This window comes from Gavialis gangeticus, unplaced genomic scaffold (assembly GCF_001723915.1).
Source record: "Gavialis gangeticus isolate Ggan-Ray unplaced genomic scaffold, GavGan_comp1, whole genome shotgun sequence".
NCBI classification, from domain to species: Eukaryota; Metazoa; Chordata; order Crocodylia; family Gavialidae; genus Gavialis; species Gavialis gangeticus.
In genome coordinates this window covers 11,199,248-11,214,135 of record NW_017729030.1, presented here as the reverse complement: position 1 = coordinate 11,214,135, position 14,888 = coordinate 11,199,248, and the positions used below count along the sequence as shown (strand labels likewise).

The 14,888-nt window shown below is 44.9% G+C and overlaps 1 protein-coding gene across 1 annotated transcript in view; it reads left to right on the top strand.

Annotated features, from left to right (window-relative positions):
* PAPSS1 (3'-phosphoadenosine 5'-phosphosulfate synthase 1) overlaps positions 1-14,592 on the top strand; it is a 72,952-nt gene extending 58,360 nt beyond the window's left edge. Inside the window, exons 11-12 of the mRNA XM_019521943.1 lie at positions 6,896-7,125; positions 13,874-14,592. Coding sequence (XP_019377488.1) covers positions 6,896-7,125; positions 13,874-14,012 — 369 coding nt within the window. The 3' untranslated portion in view covers positions 14,013-14,592. The remainder of the gene's footprint in view (positions 1-6,895; positions 7,126-13,873) is intronic.
* Positions 14,593-14,888: the final 296 nt, after the last annotated feature.

Below are 14,888 nucleotides of genomic sequence, written 5' to 3'. Positions count from 1 at the left end.
TTAAAGACGAGGCAAGTAGTTGCCCTTCTCTGACTTCCAGTGAGATTGAGGCTTAATTTTTCTGGAAAACATACAACCTAAGTCAAAAAGAGTGCATCTACATGTGTTGCTTTTAAGTCTCATTAGCCATTTTAAGGTGTATTAAGGGTGCGGGTCTACATGTGTGCGTCTTTAATGTGCCTTTAAAATGGCCATTTTAGGCTATTAGACCTATATTTGATACCTATAAAAGCAGGTATCAAATTTAGGCGTGAATAGCTTAAGTGCCTTAACGCATATCTAGTTGTGCTAAGGCACATTAATGTTGACTGACTTGGGACTAACTTCACTTAAAAAGAAAAAAAGATCCTGCATCTGTTGGGTCTTTAGGAGGCTGGTGTCTTTCTCTAGTTTCTCCACAAAAGACGATATAAACACTTCTTCAGTGCTACTGCTTTTGTTTCATTTGAGAATATTTGCATGGAAAATGGAAATAATATTCTTGTCTGTGATGAACAGTTTGAGGATCTCCTGCACATCTTGAAGTTGTTCTGGACAGCAACTGTTCTTTTTTTATATAGGAATGACCATACTATATCAAATATAATTCCATCTAGTTTGGTATCGTGTCTCATAAAGTGCTCAGGCCTACATGCTTCAAAGGAAATTGCAAGAAATTTTGCAGCGGTCTGATAATGGGCAGCACACTGACCTGAAAATCTTAGCCAGATCCCCTGTACAGATGTATTGTTTTTAACTCTGAAAAGTGAGGTGGTATTTCCTTTCTGCTGCAGGTTCTTTCCTTGCCATTAACTAATGATGAATGCTTTCCCAAGTGAGGAATTCAGAATGGTCAAAACTGTCAGTCTCATAAATCTTAAAGTTTATGGCTGGCCTTCCTACTTGCCATTACTTCCAAAAGACAAGGCTTATGATTAGTAACTTTATCTATGCAAGAACCACACTGTTGCTGTGAGAATTTTTTTTTCACTGTGACAACTTGCCTTGCACATAAAGATTTTTTTTCTTCCCATGATTCCTGAGAAAAATAGTCTTCTAATTGTTAGCACTCCTTTGAAAGATTGCGGTATAAATGGACATGTCTCATGCTGCAAGAAAGATGGTGTATGGGTGTTCAAATTTTCCTGTCGTTCCATCCAAAGTAAGTTTCCATTCCTTGGCAGAGGTGCCCATTGAGCAGGAAGGTGGTGGTAAGAGGACACCCTAATAATTCTTTAAATGTCAAAGCTCTTATTGGACTATAATTACAAAGATTACATTTCTTTTTTGTTCCAATGTCTGTCATTCACTGCTTTCTATCAGTGATGACTAAAGAAAGCAGCTGTGCAGTAGATTGATAGTCTTACCTCCTAATCCAGGGGTCAGCAACCCCCAGGCACGCGTGCCAGAGCTTGGTATATAAGGCCATTCTACTTGGCATACCACAGCCAGCCTGGGCTCTGGGCAGCTGCCATCGGTCGCAGAGCCTGGGTTGCTTGCAGCAAGTGGGGAGACTACAAGCGCTGCTGCAAGCTGCCCAGAGCCTGGGCTGGCTGTGGCAGACAGCTGGGAGGCCACACCTGGTGCACTGGAGGCCAGAGCTCCAGGCTGGCTCTGGGCAGTGGTGACTGCATGCGTGCCTTGGGGTGCATGGCAGGGAAGGGACTGTGGCTGAGGCAACACTGGGCTATTCCCAGTGCGGGTGTTGGACTGTGCTGTGCTTGGTCTGGGCAGTGGGGCTACGGAGTGCTGCAGACACCTGAAAATTTGCTGTAGCCCCCCTCGGGGGACATGTGCCCCCTAGGCATCTGTTTGTCCCGCACGCCTGCTCCTGACTGTCCTGCTCCCTCCCTCACTGCTGGGGCCTTGATTCCCCCCCACCTTGGTGGTGAGTAAGTGGGGCAGGGGTAGGCCCTGCACAGCTGGGGCAGCCTGGTAGGGCATAGGGGGTATGTGCCCCTGGATCTGCATATGGGGCAGCACGGGGCTATACCCAGTGCGGGTGTTGGACTGTGCTGTGCTCAGTCTTGGCAGTGGTGCTGGCAGCAGGGCTACGGTGTACTGCAGGCACCTGAAAATTCACTGTAGCCCCCTCCCAGCTCTGCCGCCATCTGCCAGAGTGCAACACGGTCCAAGCCCCACCAGGAAGAGCCAGTGAGTCTTCTCTGCATGCAAGTTGATGCGCCTGGTGCTACATCACATGCATTTGTATAAATGACAAAATGCATGTCAGCGCTGGGCAAATGGCAGCAATGTGCTTTTAAAGTAAAACACCTTCTCTTTGTTTTAGTTCAAAAGTGCACCATTGGCATTTTCTCAACACTAATGCGCATTTGGCTGTTTGTACAAGTGTATGTGACATAGCGTTGGGCGCTTTCAAAAAAAGTGCCTGGTGCTGCGTTGCATACATCTGAAAATGTCCTTAGTGGCTGTAGAGGAAAGAGTAGACCATTATCAGTTGGAAATTTCTCATTCCAGTATCACTTTAATTACTGTCTCAAGTCATGTCTAGCCTGTAGACTTACTCAGCCTGGAAGTGACACTTTTATTCAAACCCTATTGTTGCGTCCTGGACAAGAGTGGTGTTGCCCAGAGATGAGGATAGGATAAGTAATGTTTTTGATTGACAGTGTCACTTTGCCCACCCCTGATACCAGGTAGACGCTGCTATGCTACTAGAGTCCATGGAGCATATTTGAAGGAATCGCTGCTGGATGTGTTGAGTTTGTGATGCAGCTGTGCCCTAGAAGTCATCTACCAAAAATTACTATTTTTTTTCTTTCTTGGCTCAGTTTTTATTGTTTGCTGACTCAAGCTGCTCTGAAACCCCCTGCTTTTTACTGCTAAGAAGGGGAAAATGGGGAAGCAAGTGGTCTGCTGGCATTTAGCCTTCTGGCAGTTGTTGCTTTCTTGCCATCTTGCAGAACTTTCCAGTTGATCAGGCTTTAGGATGCCAGAGGCCTCTTGATCTGTTTGACCACCCAGTTTGGTTTAGAAGGCCAGGAAAGCTCAGATGAAGGTTAGCATATACTTTGACTCTAGTTTGGCTGAAATAAAACTTCTGAAAATGAGTAAATGTTTATTACATAGGTTAGTTAATCAGTATGCTATAGTAACGCTTGTGAATCAAAAATGTTTACATAACTTTTTTATTGCTCTGATGGGATTTTTGGCAGCTTACTAATGGGCAAAATTCATTTTTAGAGAATGAATTAATTTCATTTAAAAAAAGAAATGTAGAACCAGATTTTACTTCATTCCTGGAAACACTTCCTTTGCATTAATCCTTCATTGTATAGCAGGCCAATCAGGGCAAAGGGAGGGGGGAGGGGTACAAAGTTTTTTCAGAGAAAATGTTAAGTCTTTACAAAATGAAAAGCACAAAGTTTCTTATTTTTCTTTCTGACTTTTTTTTTTTTATATGATTGTGTGTATGGGGGTATGCTGTGGGGAGTGGGATTCAAATGTGCCTGATCATGAGATTTGTTCAAAGATACCCACATATGCAGTTAGACAATGGGCTTTTTCTGAAGCAAATAAGCAGCTTATATACCTGGTTCCTGTTAGTTGTTGAGTGAATGAAGCTTTGGGGAGCATGGGGCTAACAAATATTAAGGTGATTTGGTAGTATGTGAGGAGTCGAGATCCTTATCACTGAGGCACTTGTTGCTATCTCCACTGTTGCTTTGGCTCCCAGTGGACCAAGCTGCAATTTTGAATGCTGAACCTTCACCACTGTTCAGAGCTTTTCATGAAGAAAAAAAAGTTCATGTTTAATTGCAGCTGTATGCTAATCATGGAGTGAACTGGTGTATTACAATGGATGGTAAATATATGTGGAGTAGATTTTTACTTGACGGCTCTGTTAGTGGTGCACTGTATGGCTTCTGAGCCGGGCTGGGACACTGCAGATCCCTGTTCAGCTGCTTTCACAGCCAGCCCAGGCTCTAGGTAGGCCCCTGCTACCTGCCACAGAGGCCAGGCTGCTCGCAGCAGGCAGTGGGCAGGCTGTAAGCAGCCATACCAGGATCTGCGGAGCCCTGGCCTGACTTGTTGCTGGCAGCAGGTGCATGGGGAAGGGGCCGAGACTGCATTGTCACAATAAGGATTGGGACCTTTGCAGCTCCACCACTGTCTACTCTGAGGCACATGTGCCAAGCAAAATGCCTTCACATGTCATGGTCTATACTGCGTGCCTGGGGTTGCCGACCCTGTTGTAGGATATGCATTTCCTCAGTCCTAAACTGTACTGTTCCAATGCTAAATTACTTGTTTAAGTGGTGTAAACCTGCAAGAAACTGAATCAAGCCCATATGTCCTGGGATTGCCTGGAGATGTAGCAGTACTTGCAGGCAGTAAATACAGAAGTGATGGAGATAACTGACTCTCTTCATTTGTGGCTGGATCTATGTAAAGAATTGCATCTATTTGTTTGATGGAAAGCCTTTTCATAAGGTTGGCATTTGGAAGCTGTTGCTAGGGAGGAGTATGTTCAGGCTTGCAGAGATGACATGTGGAAGGCCAAAGCGCAACTGGAGTTGCAGCTAGCAAGGGACATGAAGGATAACAAGAATTTCTACAAGTATGTCAGCAGCAAGAAGAAAATCTGGGAAACTGTTGGTTCTTTACTGCCACTAGGTGGAGGCCACTTAGTGACAGATGATGTGGAAAGGGCTGAAGCATTCAAGCGGAGGTTTTTAAAGACTGGCTATACCAAGCCTTGGTTGGGATGATGTTGTTGGGGATGGTCCTTCTTTGAGTGGGGGTTGTACTAGATTACCTCCCAAGGCCCCTTCCAACCCTAATTTTCCATAATTCGACTTTGTCACACTTTGTGACACCTTTAGAGGGTCTGGCAGCACCTCAGGCTGGAATGGCATCCTGGCTGAAAATCACTGCTTTAAATTTTGCTGTGTAGGATCTGTTTGCTATTGCTTTCTACATAGCAACTGCAAAACCTCAGCTAAGGAGCACATCTTGGTTTTTTGGGGGTTTTTTTGGTTTTTGTTTTTTTTGGATCTACCTGAATAGGATTTTTGCATTGTTTTCTCTGTACAGATTAATTTTGACACTTCAGTTAAACATTTAAATTGTAATGACTTACGCAGCGAGTCTCTGAAGTACCTTATTCTTGATGCTGGTCAATTCTTGTGCTTTGGAGGAAGGTGTAAAAATCCTCTAATTTTATGCTTATAGTAACATTGCAATATTTCACTTCAAGGGAAAACTGTTTCCCACCCCATTTTGAGGGGTGAGCTGATATCCTGAAGACTGAAATTTGACAATCCTTGTATTAACAGAATCAAAGGGAAGACTACAAGTGGTGTTATTCACGGGGATAGCTAATGTGTTAAGAATCCTGCTAAGCTCTTTTCTTTGGCCCAGTCTTTTTATGAAACAAGGCTATATTTCTTAATATTTGCTCTTATAGACTCTTAATTTAGACCCCTTCAATCTGAAAGTCCCTGCTATTTGTTCCATTCAGGATTCTTTTTGCTGTTCTTTTAGAGCCATGTCATCCTTTAAATTTCTTCAAGAAGCTTCTGTCTATGTTTCTGGGGCAACCACTTGCTTTCACTAACAGGGATATATTCAGTGTATTATGACTCATCTTTTAATATTGAAAGTTATAGCTAGAAACAGAAATTCAGCAATGTGACCAGTTATTTCTTTATGGCAGGTACTCTGTTGAACCATCATAGTGATCCATAGATTGAGCATTACTTACCAAATTGAAATGTTGTTTTGCTTTCATGAAACTGCTGTAACATAGGGCGTGTACAGACGTTTAGGCAGCCTGTCAGGGAGGTGCTCTAACTGTGGCACTATACACAAAAGTGCCATGAGTTAGAGTGTCTTGTATCTAACTGGCGCTTGTCTTTTGGTGGGGATGAGGGTGGCTCAGAGCCTGGCTGCACTGGCCCAGGCCAGCAGGCAGGGGCACGCCAGCAGCCTCCCAGGAGGCTGTCGGACCACCCCTCTTCCCAGCCCCACCCTCTGTCCAACTGGTAACTGTCAGCAGTGGCTGGGGGGGGAAGGGGGCAAGAGGGAGCCCCTTTGCTGCACAGCTTTCCCATCCTCCCCCCAAACTACCCCTGTTAGGGTCTTAGGGGCAACCAGGTGTGGCCTGTGTGGCAGGGGCAGCTCCCTTACCCACCCTCCCAAAGCATCTTGACAGCGGCAGAGACTGCTGCACCCGGAGCTGGGGTGAGAGGAGGGGAAACGGAGCCTTCCACCTTGCAGGCCTGGCTTGGCTACTTGTGCGGTCTGGCTCTGTTTCCCAGTCCCCCTGCCCAGCTCCAAACATAGCAGCCTCTGCCACTGGCAAGATGTTTGTGCAGCAGGTGTATGGGAGGCCCTCTTGCTGCATGGGCCTGGCCCAGTTCCCCACAAGACCTCATCAAGGGTAGCTGTGGCAGAGGGGGCTCCATCCCCCCCCCACCCGGCAGCACACAGAGACAGAGGTTTTCTGTCTCCTCTCTGTGACAGACCTGCAAAGCTGCTTGGGATGCAGACAGAATCACCCCAAATTAACCTTTGCAGGGAACCTGTATGCAGGATCCTTAAGTTGCTGTGCCATAGAGTCTGATATTACATCAGACGGGGTTAACTTTTCATGCAATTAGCCGTTTTAAAAGTGCTCTGCAGCCACGAACGTTTGTTGTGTAATGGCTACAGAGCACTTTTGGGGGGGGCCTCATTGTGCAAGAAATGTAACTTCTGTATGCACCTATAGTCTTGCTACAGAGTGCCAAAAAAAAGCTAATATGTGCATTGCCCAAATTTAATTATGCAAGTTTGATGTAATGAAGTGTTGATCATAGTGATGCATAATAATGTTAGTTTAGTATTGTTGCCCTGTTCCCTTCCCTCCTAACTGTGTCTTCTCAATTTGCTTACCTGAATTTTGCCCTAGGTACAATGGCATTGCAGGTCACGGATGGTAGCTGGTGTTAACTTCTACATTGTTGGACGGGATCCGGCCGGTATGCCACACCCAGAGACTGGGAAGGATCTTTATGAACCAACCCATGGTGCTAAAGTGCTGACTATGGCTCCTGGCCTCCGAGCACTGGAAATTGTACCCTTCAGAGTTGCAGCATACAACAAAAAAAAGAAATGCATGGATTATTTTGACCCTGAACAGTAAGTTGTGTTTTGAGTTGAAAATCAATATTATCATCCTGAGCTGACGAGGAGGGGGGTTGCATTTGTTTTTTGTTTGCTAGCTCTTTCAGCGTATCTTCCATAGTTCTAAATTAAATTTTTAGTTTTGAAAGACATGAGCTGCTTTTGGATTACATGTGCAGTTTAGTTTCAGAAGACTTAGTCTGTCTTCATGCTTCATCAGTTTTACTTGCTTCATGATCTTTACATAGAAAACATGGTTTTAACTTCATCTTATTCCAAACTGGTTCCCCAGTTTTGAGGGATTTGTTCACTGAACTCTGTTGTGAAAAAGGATGATACATTGCAGGGCAACCCAAAGGACTGGTTAATCTTTTTTCGTCAGTGAACATAATGTGGGGGGGGAGGGTTTGTTCTGTATCTTTTAACAGAAGTAAGTGTGTTTTGTAGGAAGTAGTGGGCATCTAAATTTTTCAGTAGGACCTCAGTTAATAAGCTACCTTAGGTAGGTGATGACTCACAGGGGAGGGAGTGTTTATACAACACTAACAACGGGGATGATTTGTCAATATCAGTAGGAAGTGATGCAGCCATTTGGATAATCCACATAGCCATCTTGTACATGGCTCCTCTTTGATACTGAGCTGACATTTTGGGGTGGTTATGTTAAGTTTTTTGTTCATGGAGGGTGATATTTTCAGAAGTAGCTTAGACTCCAAGACTAAGTACAGACAGTCAAGAAACCCAAGGCTGAATCGATTCAGTCTTCTCAGGTTAGCCTAAGCTGCATAGATGGAACTAGTGCTGTCTGTTTTAGCCAAGTGAGTGAACAGACATTCACTTTTGATTCTGTAAATGCAGTTATATGCTTGGAGTGTCCCAGGCCAGAAGCTGGGGGTGCTAGAGCACGCCTTCCTGCTCAGCTGGAGCAGACAACTTGGGCCAAGACTAGACTACCTACCCTGTGAGGTAGGGCCCTATTTGATTCAGATTCGGCCTGAATCAGAGGTAGTGATTTGATTCATTGATTCAGATCGTTGTCCCTGATTCGATTCAGCTGAATCTGAAGATTTGATGCTGATTTGGAGAATCAGCGATGTGGACATAGACACAGCTTTAAAAGTTTTTTCTACATACCTTGAGGTAGCAGGCAGCTCATGATCCCTGCAATGCTGGGGCAGATGGAATGTTCTACAGGAGTGTGGGGGTGGGGGCCCTCCATGTGCTTGGCGGTGAACCCGGAAGTGGCCAGAACTGCTTCTGGTCCACTTTCGAGTTGGCCAGGGAGCAGGCTGGGGAGTCCTCCTGCACCCTCCCCAGCACGACAGTTGGCTGCAGGAGGACCCTGGGTTTCCTCCCCAGACCCCAGAGATGCTAGTTGCTGAGTGTGGGGGCCCCGCAGCGCACTCCCCAGCAGGTCTGTTGCTGAGCACCCTGGGGAGCCCCCCACACTTCTGTGGGATGCTTCATGCGCCCCAGCATTGTAGCATTCACGAGGTATGTAGAAAAAACATTTAAAGCTGTCTCCATATGTCTGAATCTCCAAATCTTTCCCAATCTCTCTGAATTGATTCAGAGGGTTCTGATTCGATTGAGCAATTCAGGGGTCCTCTGATTCGATTTGGATTCGGAGATTCGGCCACCAAATTGGGCTGAATCTCCGCTGAATCGAATCAGGGACCAAAGCTTCACACAGCCCTACTGTGAGGGAGTGTGCGGGGGGAGGTGCAAAGCATCCTGGGGTGCTGGGGGATTGTGAGTTGATTTGAATCTGGAGGGGACCTGGGATAGAAGTTTAATAAACTTATTTAACGTAAATCAGTTAAGTCTGATATACTACATCCATCCAGGTTTATCTTAAACCTGTTCCAGCCAGTTTATGTACACTGAACTTCTCTTCTGTTACAGATTTGAACCTGTTTCCAGTCAATTGTACTGATGTATGTGTAATTTCTGTTCCTAGCCCAAAGAGCCTAAACTACTTTGGAAAATGGGACTTGGTCAAACTTACATTTCTATAATAATTTTGAGCACTTACTCTGAAAAGCATACTTTTAGAGGAATTCCACCAGGGAATTCTTGCATGCCAAAATGAAGGGTTACAGTAGTACAGTCCTATGCTACTCTTAATTCATACTGTAAAAGTTTACTGAACTTCCCTTTCTGAATTGATGTTTGAGTCGATGGCATATGCAATAAAAATGAGATGTAGAGAAGCCTTGCAACTTACTTTTAATCATCATGAAAATGCACCAGATGTGTGTCATATTTGCAAACCACTGTTACTTATTTGTCAAAAAAGTTGTATTGTGTCTTCATCAAAAACATAAAAAAGTATGTCCCTCGGGCAAGTGTGACTTCTCAAGATTGTACTTTGTGATTTAAGCTATGGTGATTGTTTGGGAGATTTCGGACCCTTTAAGGGAAGAATTTCCTGTAAAATGTGGCCACGGGCGGCTGCTGAAAAAAAAAACTCTAAGAACGAGAATTTGTCTAACATTTGAAAAGGAACCGCAGCAATCTTTGTGAAAACTAACAATTCTGCATCTGGAAAGAGCCAAATAGAGGCCATAAGTAAGCAGGCTATTTGTGGTTTCTGTAAAAATGGGCACCAAAGCCTGTACACCTGTAAATACAAGAAGTGTGTCTGGTTATTTTGTTTTTGACTGATGAGCTTCAGACACTTTTTTTATTTAGCCTCTTCCCTTGGGCCTAATAATGGTTTTTGAGGCTGCTAGTGAAAAATGGGAAATGTGTACTGTATTCCTCGCCCAGAACTGTTGGGGGAAGCTAATATTAGGGATGTTTATTCACACCCATTGATGTAGCCTGTTGCCTTAAAGGAAAGGAAAAATGTTTTGGGGAGGAAAATGTTTGGAGCGAAAGGGAAAGAGGGAGAAGAGGAGAGTGACTTAACCCAGTACTGAACATTTCTGAAGATTTGTGAAAATCTTTAAGCATCAATGCTTACAATTTTTAAAACTCCTTTAAAACTATTAATGCAGCACATTTGTCAGTAGGCTCTTACACCTTTTCTTTTAGGCGCTCAGCCTAACCATTTGAGGTGTCTTGCTTTGTTTCTAGGTATGAATTATTCCTTAGTCTCTTGGATTCTTTGGGTGCTTTTACTCAAACATACAATTACAGCCAAGGAGAGGTCAGAGGAAACACGCTTTTATTAACATGCCCTTAAATAGCTCATCTCTCTCTTAGAATTGAAACACTGGTACTAGGGGTGCACCAATAGAGATTTTGGGGGCTGATACCGATAGCCAATTTTTTAGGAGGCATATCGGCTGGTACCGATCTGATTTTCGATACGCAGCCTGGTAGCTTGAAGAGCTGTGTGGCGGGTGCAGGGTTCCCAAATTAGGAACACAGCTGGGTATTCGTATCCCTCCGCTGTTTCCACCACGTGAGGCGGGCCAGTAGGGGGTGCTCCTGTGTTGAGCCACCCACCTCCCTGCGCCCGACCACCTTCCAGGCTCCGAATGCCTCCCTAGGGGCGCCTTATGTCCGGCCGACCCCTCTCCCGGAGCACACTTGCTAGTCTGGGGGTAACGTGCCGCCACCACCCCAAGAATGGACTGTCTCGCGGCCCTGTGTCCTTGGGGTAACACAGGCCTAAAGTCCCACGGGTACTCGACCCAGTACAGGCACTTGGGGTACTTCCCCAAGTCCGGGGGCAAAAAGGTATAGTCTCCCTTAGTCCACAGACCTAAGGGGTCTCTTAGGCATAATTTAGACCCACCCCTCAATAAGTCTCCCACACCAGTCAAAAAGGAGAACTTTATTGATTACAGGGGGTAGGGTAAACTAGGGTACAGGATAGAGCAATATCTAGAAATCCTAAAGAGCAAACAGTCTGGCTGTGGTAGCCTTTTGATTACACATCTGTGATACTTCCAGCTAAATATCTAATCAGATTGAGTAGCTTACTCACAAGCATCTTCCAAAGGCAGGTGAAGTTTCCCTTTGGAGGCAGGCGGTTCCTAGCTCGTGAGTTTGGGGGGAGAGAGCCAGTTTCAGATGTTAAGGCTTCTCTGTCCCCTGCCTGGCTGCTGCGTCACCTCATGGCCGGAGAGGAGAGACCGCCTCCTTCCCCGTCCTAACTTATATAGCCCCTGTGACCTCATTCACCTGGGCCAGCGGAGGTCAGCCCCAGTTGGCTGTCAGCCAACCAATCTGAAATGCATCACCTGTTACCGGGCAGATTCCAGCTCCCCAGGTAGAAACCCCTTACCCAGGTAAGTGATGCAAGTCACGTAAGCAGAGGGAGCAGGTTTCCCCCTCCCTCAGGAATGCAGCCAGCTCCAGTTCCCTAAAGAGACAGGCTGAGGGTGTGGTCCCCTGTGTGCTGGGCCCATCCTAATTGAATGGTCACAGCACAGAGATTTAAATCACAGTGTCACAGGGCAGAGATTTTTGGGGAGAAACCAAGGTGGCTTTCTGCCACAAGCTGCATCCAGCTGGTAAGTCTGTTGTGGTGGAGGGGGAGAGGGGAGAGAAGGGGAATGGGGGGCAGATCAAGGCCCCTGTGGTGAGGGAGCGGCTGTGGCAGGCACTGTCCAGCTGGGGCAGGACGGGGCATGGGATGGAGCCATGGCTTGTCTGGGGGCACGGGGCTAGGGGGTCGGGTGGGGGGTGGCTCCTGCCACTGCACGCACTCCAGGAGGGCATGGTAGGCATGTACTGCTGGATCTGCATGAGGCATGGTAGCTGCTGCTCCAGGCTCGGGCCGGGGCTGCACTGGGCTGTTCCTGGCGGGGGCCGGGTCGGACTGTGCTTTAGGAGGGGGTGGAGGGCTGCAGGGGTGTTGCAGCCACCCCAGAATTTGCCGTAGCCCCTCCAACTCGACTCCCAGCACTGCTGCCGCTTGCCCCGAGCGCAGCCTGGCCCAACACCCCAGTGCCGGCAAAAGCCCAGCCCACAGTGGCAGCGCATGCAGATCCACGGGCATATGCTCCCCTCCTGTGCCCTCCCAGGGTACATGCACACCCCTTCCCATGCCCCCCAGACAAGCCTTGGCTCTGTCTGACTCCTGTCCTGCCCTGGCTGAGCCCCAGCCCCACTCCCTCCCTCACTGCAGGGGCCTTGATCTGCCCCCCCCTCACAGCCCTTCCCTCCCCACTCCCCTTCTACCACAGCAGACTTACCAGCTGAATGCAGCTCTCCAAGCTTCAGGGCCATGCTTCTTGCCATCTACAAGCTGCGCTGCAGCTGCATGCATGCATGTGTGTTTATTGGCTTAATTATCGGCCACATCAGGCCATTTTCCAATACAGTCAATTATCTTTATATTGGTGCCAATCCGATATCGGACCGGTGTATCACTGCACCTCCAACTGGTATCCTTTTCTCATTCCTTCTGGGACCTTTCTTTTATTCACAATCCCACACCTCTTCCTTGCTGTAAAACAGCTAAGGGTTGATATAGCTACTGTGCTTAGATTTGTCAGCCTTCCACTGAGAGTCATGTGGAGTCAATTCCCTTATAGATGCCTCCTTTTTTTTCTTTTTTTTAAGTGAAAATTGACTGTAAATTCAGTAATTTTTTGTTTACCATGAGAAATTAACCTGGATGTACCCTCCCCAGAGCTATCATAGGAAACAGATAGGTAGACAAAACTCTTTCCCGTGCAAGTATTGAGAGAGGGACTGATGCTAAGGGCATACTAATGCTACGGATGAAACTTGATGAGACCTATTTGTTTTTAGCTCTATTGATACGGGTTTTTTTACTCCCCTATTCTTGTACCCATTCTTTACAAGTTCAGTTTAGTTCATCTTTCTTGTTTGGGGATTATGTATTCTTTGTAATTAGAGCACAGTAAAAGGTGTGTTTGCTTTGTTGTCACATTTTGGGGACCAGCATACAGGGTTTGATTGCTGTGAAAAAGGAATACAATCCACATCAAAAAGTTGCAAAGCTAATGGTTTGTACAGCAAGCATTGTGAGAGACAGCTGTGAAATGCCTTTTGTATCTTACTAAGCCCCATACCATACTGAGCATTGCTTGGCACTTAAAGCCAAAATCTGCCCTCTGATGAACATGCTTGGCTCTCATTTCACTTTGAGGCATGTACATCTGAGATCAATATTTGGCTTTTATTTCAAACAGACCAGTGAAGAATGAGTAATGAATACATGTTGCAAAGGGAGTGAGAAAAATTGCCGCATTTAATTTAAAAATAAATTATTTTGCTTCAGAAAACTGACTAGACTTTTTGCGTTAGGTTCTTGGGTTTTTGATTGTTTCACTTACATGTAGAGCAAGTTATTCTGGCTAAGGATCTTCACTTTTCGCTTCTTAACAGCTCTACCATTATGGATTGCTGTTGGCTTCTTTGGTAGTGTGAAATAGCATAGAGTACTAATATCAAGTTCCTGATCAAAAATAAGCCCAAATAGGCCTCATTTGTCCATCTGGTCTTCTGTAATTAATCTTTAGAAAAGACAGCTGTGAGACGATATTTTTATCCTAAGAATTTCAAAAAACAAAGGCACATGTATGCAAAATTATATATGTATTCATATTCATTTGTTATTTAGCTTTGGAAAATAGGGACTGTTTATGTGTGTATTCAGGATTGTCTGCTCCTGTACAGGAGTGGCACATTACACAGCCACGGTTGTGTTACTAAATGTTACAATCCAGAGTTGGATCTTACTAATGTGGTATGAACTTTATTTTTTCCATCAAAAAAAGGAGAAAAGAAGATTGGCTAATTCAGGCTTTAAAATGTGTATTCTGTTTTTCCCCAGGCATGAAGATTTTGAATTTATTTCAGGAACCCGCATGCGTAAGCTGGCTCGGGAAGGGCAAAACCCTCCAGAAGGTTTCATGGCCCCCAAAGCCTGGACCGTGCTGACAGAGTACTACAAATCCTTGGAGAAGGCTTAGGCTTCTTATTAACTGCAGATCAACCTTTGACGCCTGATTTATTAACAAGAAGGGGACCACACAATCTCCGTTCATGCTGCTTTGTTGTGGTGTCTGTCAGGAAGTTCTTCCCTGAAAACAGACTTTCTCCCTAACTTAGCATCATTCTTCGCCTGTCTTATGGGTTCTATTATGTACTGGCACCTAACAAACTGCTGTTTTTAATGTCGTCGTCTTTTATTACAGTTAATATTCTTGCAGTAGGATTTTTAACTCTTGTCTTTTTATATTTTATTGCCGCTGTCCATGAGCTCTACAGCCATTACCTCAATGTATTTTTTTCACATACTATTTACAGTCTGATTGCTTTTTGATTTCATTTTGCAGGATGAATTTAATGATTAGATGAACAATGGATAGATGCTCTATAAATGGGGAGAGGGGAGGAAATAGATTTTAAAACTATTGTAAAATTGTACTCAGTATTCTTCTGTCAATTAGTGATCCCAGAAGTATTTAACTTTAAGCCTTAGTTGTATGTAATCTCATAGCAAAAAGTTCTTTATGCAGCACAATTAAATTTTTTTGCTTTCTATATTCATTTTTTGAGTTCATTGTTTTTGTCGTATGTTTTCGTTCTGTAGCACAGTACAAAGCCAAAGAAAATGTCTAATTAATAAGTAGAAGGAAATATCTAGCTTTCTCTACTAATATTTCATAATAATCCAAGACATTAGTTACTGTTAGATTTCTCTCTTTTTTTGCCAGGCTGTAAAATACAGTTACTGTAAATCATATCCACTTTGATTTATCTTTCCAGTGTTTGGTGCCAAGCATAATTATTGACCACAATACCAGTTTAAAAAAACGATACATCCATGATTCAGTATCATCTTG